This window comes from Sinocyclocheilus anshuiensis, unplaced genomic scaffold (genome assembly GCF_001515605.1).
Source record: "Sinocyclocheilus anshuiensis isolate Anshui unplaced genomic scaffold, SAMN03320099.WGS_v1.1 scaffold1891, whole genome shotgun sequence".
Classification (NCBI taxonomy): Eukaryota; Metazoa; Chordata; class Actinopteri; order Cypriniformes; family Cyprinidae; genus Sinocyclocheilus; species Sinocyclocheilus anshuiensis.
The window spans coordinates 165,121-176,344 of NW_015549560.1; the positions used below are offsets into that span (position 1 = coordinate 165,121).

Below are 11,224 nucleotides of genomic sequence, written 5' to 3' on the forward strand. Positions count from 1 at the left end.
GCGCGGAAACATGGAAGTCAGAAGCATGCAGATCATATTTATTTTGCGTTAGCATGAAGCTGCAGTTTCACAATACATGAATTACACTTACGAATAACAGTAAAATGCTGCAAATAATTTTTTCTAATGCTTGAAAAGCGATTTACACCTTTACAAAGCTTCTCTTACGCATGCAATTTTATTTTACGCTTACAGTCTTATGTACACTTCCACAACTCTTACCCTGCGTATGCAAATCTTTTTGACGTCATTCTACCTTCATAGGGCTGTGTAATGACGCCGGTAGAGGGCGCGAACACACGCTCCGCGCTCGCATAACGGAAACTGCGCGTGAGGAGAGACATGCGCGTCAGGCAGCGAGAGAACGAGAAAAACATTTCTGCACTTCTGAAGCTCAACTTCACTTCTTCAACTCGACAGACCTGCCATTTCCTTCAGGTTTTACTCTCTCTGTCTGGGCGCCGTTTCTTAATTGCCCGCGGAAACGGAGAGCAGATACTGAGGCGCGTTTGAAGTAGCAGAATGTAACATGAAACGAGGATAGAAAGTTTTCAAATGGAGCTCATGTAAGGGACTCTATGACCGAGCGATGCTTACTGGCTAAATTAAGCACCAGAAGCTTCAAAAAAGAAACCCAGAGGCGTTCAAGTCCTCGTTTTCCATTGGTAGTAAGTTTTTCTTCATCTGTTCACTTGGTATGGAAACGCCTTTCTAGCATTAAAGATATGTTTCCTCTCTTTTCCTCTTGTCTTCAGTGTATCCTTTTAGATTTTTATCATGATGATAAAGCCTGAACAAAGACATTGTATAACTTGTTTTGCTGGTATTTGTGGTCTTGTGCCAGTTAATGTGATCTAGAGTGGGAGGGTGTCCAGATGTGCTTCCAGATGTGAGCTGGAGTTTTTCAGTGCAAAAGACAAAAATGTGCAAAACTCTTCCAGAATACATTGAGTTTGAAGTTACGCTTATGATGCATGTAGATAATGGCCTGATGAGCTCTGTACCCCCCCATTCAGGGAAATAAAGACTTGAATCTGTTTTGTTTCAAACAGGAAATGAGACTTGAATGAGGAGCTGGATGACAATGGAAGCCACTTTGTTAAGCATCACGCTGGCATCCTGATTGCTCAGCCGTGGAGTGACACTCTCAATCCAACATGTGCAACAAGTGCTGGAAATCACACAGCCAGCCATGAAGCATGCTATCCGGATTGCATGTTTTTAGAGGGAAACAGCGAGAAATAGGCGCCTTATTCTTGGGTACAATTTCGCTACCTCGTACACTTTCACTACTCACCTGCCTTAGGACAGAAGAATATTGCATTTAATTAAAAACACAACCTGCTCACTCATTGGATATCAGCCACGGTTTCCAAGCTTGTCAGTTTTACACGGTTTACTTTCAATCTGTGGAAGAAACTAATGTCTGCCAGTAGTAGCACCTTTCCTCTGACCTTACCTAAACCCTTCGCCCACTCTCAGCATCAGACTGCACCCCCAACCCCTTCTCCATCACCCAGCCCTCCGGTGCCACTCTGTGTCCGTCTCTCCAATGGGAATCACAGCGTTCCGAGCCCCACCAGCTCCCTCCATGGAGTGTCCTTCCTCCTTCAGATCGGACTTACCAGGGAGATGGTCACCCTGGAGCCACACGATCTGTCCCTCAGTTTTGTGATGGATTTGGTCTGCTCCATAGTCGATCAAAAGGTAATAACCTTTCAAGGATATTTCTTATTTGCATGATCTACTCACTTACTGAATCTAGGTGCTTGGTCACACTTTGTAAAATAATTTGAAAGTGTACCTGTCAAATCTCTCTACACATTTTTGCTTTACACAGTATATATGTTTTTAGACCATTTTCATTTTTGAAATTGAATTCTGGTAATTTCTGTAAAAGGGTAAGACTAATTGACTGATGCGAGAGGTTTCCTGTAATCTTCAGGAAGTTGATTTAGGTGGATGAGCATGAGGAGCATTAGTGACTGATTAAAGAACACATTTTCATTCAATCTCATCTAAATCTGCTTTGATCCACATGCATTTCCACAAACACGGCAGTGCGGTGGGATGCATGTTGCTAGAAGCACAGTTCCACTGTTCACAGGGTGAAGGCAATGGCTGTGGATTTCAGACCTCTGTCATAAATCAGTATTACAGTAAATGCATGATTTGGTTTAAAGTAATTTGAATGCTTGGGTAGTTTGAAGAGAGAAAAGGCTATAGTGCTGAAGGCTATGTGTGTGGCCGCTAAAGTGTTGCTAGGCAGTGTTGGGAGTAACGCGTTACAAAAGTAATGCATTACAGTAACGGATTACTTTTTGCTGTAACGCAGTAGTGTAAGGCATTACTAATCAATTTTCAGTAATATTTTCCTCCGTACATGTTCAGTAACGCATGCGTTACAACACACTTTTAGCCCAAAATGTAATTGTTCAAAGAAAAAAAAAACAGCAAGACCGCGAGACATTAACGAATCAAAAATGCAGCAAGTTCTATTTCCTGTTCGTGGTCAGTCAGTAGCCGCGTATGGTGTCCAAGTTTGTAAATAAAGACTAAATGACAGCTTCTGATATCTCCCTCTTTACTGCGTTGAAGTTTAAAGTAAAGCATTTTCATGTTTCGGGCAGCTTGGATCACGCATCTTTCCCGCAGCAGGTCACTCTGTTTCATTTGCTATTTTAAGATGCATTTCATCCATAGAAATGCATTATTCATTGCTGTAATTTGACGTGACTGGTGGAAGTTTTCTGTGCTCGGTGGGCAGACACGACTAATCGGTAATGACTGATTATCGATTTTATCGATTAGGTGTTGCAGCCCTATATATATATATATATATATATATATATATTTTTTTTTTTAGAACATGGCACTTGTGTGTTAAATTATATTTAAATGATTTTCCCTTTTCTTATCACAGACTGTCTTTTTGTCATTGACCCACGCAAAGTTTTTAGTGTTGTTTACTTTACAGTAAAATATAGGCATATAGTTAAGCATGTGTCATTGTTGATCAATATAATATTGATATTTTAAACAAAGGTCTGGTGTATTTGACATGCATTATTATGACAGAACGCAGTGACCTCAAAAAATAATTTTTTAGAGTTATTTGGATAATACAAGCACATCTTTAAAGGGGTTCTATTATGCTGTTTTACAAAGTCTTGATTTTGTTTTGGGGGTGTACTAGAACAGGCTCTCATACTAGGTTGTTCGAAAAACACATTATTTTTCACATATTTTACATTATTACAACACCTCTCTCCCCAGTCTGACATGAACGGCTCGAATAGTTCCTGTATCAAATGAAGGCCCGCCTTCTTAACTAAAGTTGAAAAAGTGAAAACGCATAATAGCACCCCTTTAACTGTCTGTGTAATGCATGCGGCAGATAAGTGCGTACATACAATCTATCAGAGAACAGAAAACACTCTTTATCAATCAGACACTAACCAAGAGGTGTAAATTTTAGTTGTTTGAATTATGTCACACATTGTGCATACAGTAAACACATGCCTTTTCTGAGATGATGTCATCACCCAGTGTTTACATTAAATATGATGTCGCCTGCTTTAATCAGCTATTTCATGTCAAAGTTTCAGTTATTGGATTGGTTAAAGTTGCAGTTTCTGTTCATATTTCTCTTTTTAGTGTACAATATTTAGGTGCTTTCTTAGTAGGGCTTCAAAAATGAATGGTTGAAATTTAGAACAAATCGATAATGAAAATAAACGTTGCCTGCATGGAGAACCACCGTCATTGACAACAGTATATAGCACACATTCAGAAGATTTCTATTAAGGGGAAATTTGAATTTGTCAGTTATAGAAAAGAAAAAAAAAACTTATACTGATCAGCACACTGTATCAGAACAGGCTGTAGGACTGTGCCAAATTTGGAGAATGTAGTTTAAAAGCTGTAGGAGTTACAGTAAAAGTACAGTACTTGAGTAAATAATTTTGAATTCTCATTACACTCTTTTAGTCGTATATGGGCAGTTTTAAATCTAAATCTAAACCTTAGGCTTTGGTTTTTCTACCAATTCATAGAAAAAGCATAAATAAAGTCCCTGCCTTTTGAAACCTGCAAGCGGTGGCTTCAAATCATAGCCTTGTTCTGAGAGCAGCTATGCGGTCAGGTGACCTGTGAATGACAAGAGCTGTGCCATTACTGTCTGGTAAAAGATGCTGAATATCAGGTCAATATGCCACATAAGAGCAGCACAGTGAGTTAATGACATGCTGCATCTGGCTTTGTACAGTCTGTGCAGTGCAGTTCGGGTCAAGTTCACATTCCTTCAGGCCAGTGTGCTGCTGCTGTTTTTTAATGAAGTTTATTGGTGCTAGTTATTCAGAGGGGAAAATACTCCATTGATATCTTATGGAGTCTTGTAAGATGTTAGCGTTAAGACAGGAATGTTGTACAAAGACCCAGTCCAGGCATTTAGAGCAAGCATCTTGTTGATGAGTCACACCCTCCAGCTGACCTGAAAACAGTCCTGCTCACTGTGAAGGTGCAGAAGAGTTCAAAAGTCATAATTATGATGTGATGTATGTTATGTTGAAGTAAAATGAACAATTTCACATAATTTTTCTCTTTTTCCACTTCCAAACAAAGGCAGGATGATTTTTTTTAGCACTAGTGTACAGTAGATGTGTAATTATTTCAAAATATAATTCAAAATAATTATTTTATTCATTTGCATTAATTATTTGAGTCTGGTGTCTTTCGGTGTGGAGTTTGCATGTCCCCCCGTGTTGGTGTAGGTTTTCTCCTGGTGCTTCATTACTGTTATACACTGGAAAAAAACAAAACAATAAAATAAAAATAATAATGGTGTAGGATTTACTTTGAAACAATTTTCACCTGCTAGTAATTTTCACAAATAATTACAAAGAAAGAAGTAACAAAGCAACGCATTGAATTAAACATGAAATGTTAAAGTAGAAAAATGGAAATGGCTTTTTTCTGTAAAATGTACTCCAATAATCTTTATACCAGAATACCAGAGACAACACTACTACAATAGGCTACATCAGCGGTTCCCAATTCCAGTCCTCGTGCCCCCCTGCACATTTCATATGTATCTCTTATTCATATGTTTGTTCTATTGGACTGTAAGTGCCCTGCGAAGTGGACATCACCGGATATTCCGCCATGATTCCAGTCGAAATGAGCGTATATGTTCCATACAAAGGGCATTAAAGTGTGCGAGACGTAAATTTAAATAGTATTTATTTACAGAGGTATATTATGTCACACTTCTCTAGTAAGTTTCGTCTGTGTGTGTGAAGACGCTGCGCAGTGCAAATCCGTGAATGAATGTTCCGAAGTGAAATAAACTTAAACGTATTTCCCCTGCTCAGGGAGTAGGGAGCAATGAACACTGTAGGGATCATATCGATCGGAACACAGTTCATGCACGTAGCTCTCTTCTAACGAGCTGGCTATCTGAATCGGGTGTGTTAACTAAGCGAGACACCGAGCGTTTTGATTGGACGAACATTACTTGGTCCTACGCCTTCCACAGAATATATACTGTAAATACAGATAAATACATTTAGGCCACTTAACTTAATGATTGCTATCGGGATGTGAAGAGACTTTCAACCAGCATAACAAAACATTATTCTGAAGAGAATCACCTATTGCACCTTTAACACGAAAAGGTATGACAATTTAAGACCAAAACCAAAAAATCTGGACACATTGGGCCAAAAATGATATTTTAAATGTGTTCGCATTGTTTAAAATAACTTAACAAATTCTCAATATTGTAGGATTACATGAGCCTCAGACATTTTTTCACTTCCAGTTCCATCGTCCTGAAGTCAATGTGATTTTTTTTAAATGGGTTTTTGGTTGAATTCTTTAAATAAGGTCTGTGGTTAATACTCAGGGTATTTTCACATTGATTCTACTATATAAATTATATCAGTAAAATCCCCTTGCTTTTTCTTGTCTTGAAAAAGGCGGATGCTAAAAATTGTCTAAATGGGACTACAGAGGTTGTCGGGACATTAAATGTCATCACACCCATCAGAAAAACTAATCTAGTCACTTTCACAGCCTCATTGTTCATAAATGTGCCTTTGTGCCTTAAACTTTTAAGGGAAAATGTTTTTTTAAATAAAGACTGAAGAGTCGAAAGCTTAGTGGTGGCGACATTAAAGTCATGTGACCATGGTGTAGTTTGTTTATAGTCTACACTTAACGTTTTACTTCTGACGATCGTTTTTAGGCTTCAAAATTCATAAAAGTTGTTTTAAACTTAAACTACAACAGGTAAAGCTGTCAGCTGTGTGGACATAATATCGTTAACAATTCTCATTTATAATCGATACTAATATGGCTTCTTGTTATCAAGATATGCTGTGTTCTGTAAATGCGTGAACTTCATAATATTTGTAGCGCACTTGCGGTCCATAATCACAATAAACTTTGTGATCTGTTACCTTTTAATAAACAAAGCATCAGCTTTATAATTCTGCCAGATTAATAACGAAATTAAAACATTCCGTTTTGGTGCTCTTTAATGTGGCATGAGCGATTGCTTTAGTGTAGGGGTGTGCAAAAAATCGAAGTGCGATTTTCATGCGCATCTCGTCAGTAAAGCCGCTCCTGTGATTAGTAGCAAATCGATTCATTGTCGATTTTGAACGCGATTTTGTGTAGCTTGTCAGTGAACTACGGCTCTGTGTAGTAAATGCCGCTCCATCTGAACGCACGTGCTGGAGATTTACTACTAATCACAGGAGCGGCCGACAATGAATCGATTTGCTACTAATCACAGGAGCGGCTTTACTGACGAGATGCGCATGGAAATCGCACTTCGATTTTTTGCACAGCCCTACACTAAAGCAATCGCTCATGCCACATTAATTTGCACAGCCCTACTTTAGTGCCTCAATTCAAGCGGCACGTGAACCCATCATATCTTTCTCTTTACTACTATAGTACGAAATAAACATGAGTGGACATCAAAAGGTATATCATAAGATAAGAGACAGTGCATCTTACTGAAATGTCTCATGTAATCACTCATTCAGTGTTTCAAACTGCGGAAAACGTGTAAAGCTTGTAAACAATGCCCTGTAACAATCGTTTACCTCAGAATAACTCTTCGGGCGTCCATAAGCCCATTAGTCAGCTAGAAAAAAATAACTATAAAGAGGAGCATTTTGCTAAATTTATGCGCTATATTGCTTATTCATATTTTTACTTAACCTGTTGTCTACGTGATAAGAAAAAATGCAAGGGGCTAAAAAAAATTCAACACCTCCTGTATAATTGCAAGCTACTAATGAAGAAGAACATGTGGTGCCTATTTATGTTTCTTTTGCTCCTTAAAGGGGTGGTTGATTGCGATTTCACTTTTTTTAACGTTAGTGTGTAATGTTGCTGTTTGAGCATAAACAATATCTGCAAAGTTGCTACGCTGAAAGTTCAATGCAAACGGAGATATCATCTTTTAAAATTCTGGCAGTTTAATGCCTACAAAAACGGCTCGTAGGGACTACAACGAGTTACTTCCCGGGTTCGTGACATCACAAACCCAGACAAACCCTGCCCCCGGGAACATGCAACGAAGGGGGCGAGGCCATGCTCAGGGCTTAAAGTTCTTTGGCACCGTGCCGAATCTCTGGCGTGCAGCGTTTGGCTGCGGAAAAAAATAATCTTACATTTAAAAAAAACTTGTTGATATCACTTTCGAGTAAACACGAGACGTGCATAATAGTTTCCAATTGCAGAGTCGCAGCCCTGATGAATGGAGAAGCGCGACACGTTGAAAAAGCTGCAAGCTAGCATATTTACATAGAAAAACGAATTAAAAAGCAACGGAGCTTTGTAAACAGCTCAGAGTAATCATGTCATATCCATAAGAACGACATGATTGCCAGAACAAATTTACCGGGATTTTGGAAAAGGTCCTGTTCACACATGATCTCTTAATGGTAACTTACCGGTAATTTACCAGTAAAGACTGTATGTGTGAAAGGGGCTAAACTCTTCCTTTGCATATGCTGTGAATTTGAATTGTTCATCTGGGAAAACTGTGCATTTTCTCAATAGATTTGTAACGTAAATCATTTATGAACCTTTGCCAACACAGGAGAATACATCATATTTCTAAATATGCCATTTATTGTACATCGCGATTTCAAAATAAAAGTTTCTTCATGTGGCCAATTATTAAAATTGAATGGATTTAAACATTGTTTAATCACGCTGTAAAGTGAAACGTCACCAGGCCGTTGGCGCCCTCTGCAGGTATTTGTTATAATACATAATGTACTTAAGTTGGTTATGTTCATATTATGTATAGGCATATTATATTATGTATTTTAACAGTGTTGTTCGATAAAACCATGTAATTACTTGGTTTTGATACTTTATTTGAGGCAATTATTATTGCCTCACCGTTAGTTTATATACAAATAGTCATACTAAAGCCTGATTTTCACTTAGGTCTATTTGTGTTACTAAAAAATATCAGATTACTCAATTGTCAAAATAATCAGTAGATTACTTAATTACCAAAATAATCATTAGTTACAGCCCTAGATTAGTTAAAATATTTCAAAATACAACTGCATTGTGTTACTTTTTGTAATTAAAAGACAAATATTTTGTCATTGAAAATTTCTTAAAAATAGTATTAAAATATTGTCTCGTTCTAGTGAACCAAGTATCTGTATTTTGTCTCATCTCTTGAGCTAAGTGTATTGTCACACCCCTAGTGTCGACAAGCGGTGATATAGCTCATAATTTTCCAAGTGTATGATATAGCTTTCATTCTTCAGGTCAACCATATATTCATGAAAAAAAACAGTTTGAATAAGGAAAGCAATAACTTTGCCATAGTATCCTTTCAAATGTTAAAGTTGCCACAGTCATTGCTTGCTTTGCATGTGCTGCCCCATCCCCTCCCCCCGCCCTGCCCCTGGAAAAAAGTTCAGGCTCAGGATTTTTTTTTTTGCTTTAACCCCTGCATGCTGCGCTGCTTAAGAGAAGAGGAAGAGAAAACTAGGGGTGCATGTAAAAATCAATTCATATATGAATCGTGATTCTGTCTTCTAACGATTCTAATGGATTCACAAGTTTCAAAATCAGTGTTCTAAAGCAGCGGTTCTCAATACTGTTCCTCGCGCCCCCCTGCTCTGCACACGCTCTGCATCTCTCTCTCTCTCTCATTCAGCTCAAACAATGAACTGTTCCATTTATACACTTATTTTCATGTAGCTATGAGAAGCGGTATACATGGATGCGCGTGCAGTTGCAGTACTGTATTAAACCTTTAATCAGCTTTAAATAAAACCGTATATTAAAAGCTAACAGAAGCAGTAGCATTTACAAATAACAGCGTATATAAAAGTATGAGACAACAACAATAAAAAAACATACCATTAAAAGCCATGCTTGCACAGGTTGTGCACGATCCTCTTCACTAATATCCTCTGCGTCTCAATCGGGCTCAAACTGATAAGCAATATAGACGACGCCATTGTTTACAATACAACCAGAGCACATGCCGCTGAGGTGAGGGGCGGGACGTTCTAGAGGTGGTTTAGCGAATCACAACACACTGGACCAGCTAACCAATCTGAGCCCATCACGTATTTCTGAGGGAGGGGCTTCATAAAAGCAGAAAATGATCAGCGTGTTTATGGGAGAAGGGACAGGGTGGTGTAGAATAAAGGTAAATTGTGAAAAATACTTTTTAAAAACGAAGTATTAACACATGTTAGACTGCACCCCATAAACACAATCAAGCCTAGAAAAAAACCCAGTAAACCACCCCTTTAAGAGATTTTTTTTTTTTGCCTGTAAAGGTACAATTTTTTTTTTAAAGCAGTCATTCGGACAGTACATGATGGCAGCATTGAAACTGAATCTGAAATGTTGACTTCATATTCAAAGTATATGTCAATAGCTATGTTTCCATCCAAAGTTGCGAATTTAACTTGGGAGCAAAATTGAAATATGGCATAAAACATTTGCGAATAAAGCACTGTTTCCATCCAACAAGTCAAAGAGAACAAAATTGTCACTTCCTGATAAATTGGCACTAAATATTACTAAGAAAAGTAGAAGAAGCCACTGTATATAATAATTTTCATATATAATAAATTACTTACGCCTTGCGAGCAGGTGAAACACAATAAATGCCGACATTGCTTTCGGAGGTGGATGCCTGCTGTTTGGGAACGCAGTAGTGTAAAGACAGTTCTGGGGGGCAATTTGGCTCAGGCATTGCAGAATGACCAAAACAACATTTGAGATGCTGTGCAATGAGATCAGTCCGCTGGTTAGTCAAGTTATGCCGTCCCATTGCGCTAGAGGTCTGCACGGGCTTTAAAGTGAAGCCCGAACCCGGGCCGTACCCGAGATCGTCTGACCTGACCCGACCCGAGCAGTTAAATTTAGAGCCTGAACCCGAAATACCCCTCCCCCACCCCCCCCACAACGAATAGCCAATTTAAAAAAATGCTGTATTTCACGATTGCATGCAACGGTCAGTAGCTTAAGCAAATACATGTAAAGAAACAGAATCATTAGGGCTCGGCCAGTTCACAAGGCAAAAGAAAAAACACTTACCAGTTATGAAAGTTTATGAACATCAGGTGCAGCGGTTCTCTCTCTAAAAGCAATGAGGCTTAGTTCCTTCAAAAACAGTGATTTTACACCCTCATTGCAGAGAAATATAACGTTGCGAGTCAGTAGCTTGTCGAAGCTATTTTACTAATAAAAGTTTCCGTGCTGTGTTGTCGTGTGCAATAATGTGTGTGCGTGCGTCTATGACTGCTATCTAACTATCTATGGCTGCATATAGTTTTAGTTTAGCTATAAACCCAGAGCCCGACCCGAACACGAAGCTATTCATTAAACATAAACCCGAACCCGACCCGAAACCCGAAAGTATTTCGGGACCCGTCGGGTTCGGGTCGGGTAGCAGACCTCTACATCGCGCAAAGTCACATGACTTTTTTGATGTGCATGGAGGAATTTACTTGGCAAATTCGTTTCCAAGTCAAAAACCACGTCAAGCCAGCCTATAAACTTTTTTGCGAATTAAGGGATTTATTTATTTTTTTTCCAAATTTGCCATTAGGGTTGTGGCGATAGTATCGTGTATCGACGATAGACAGAGATATCGCCTGTGGCTGATGCCTTTGACAATAGCAAGATGATTATTATTATTATTATTATTATTATT

At 38.6% G+C, this 11,224-nt stretch overlaps 1 protein-coding gene across 1 annotated transcript in view; it reads left to right on the forward strand.

Annotated features, from left to right (window-relative positions):
- The first annotated feature begins 314 nt into the window (after positions 1–314).
- prkd3 (protein kinase D3) overlaps positions 315–11,224 on the forward strand; it is a 94,051-nt gene continuing 83,141 nt past the window's right edge. The window contains exons 1-2 of the mRNA XM_016445184.1: positions 315–668; positions 1,053–1,707. Coding sequence (XP_016300670.1) covers positions 1,423–1,707 — 285 coding nt within the window. The 5' untranslated portion in view covers positions 315–668; positions 1,053–1,422. The remainder of the gene's footprint in view (positions 669–1,052; positions 1,708–11,224) is intronic.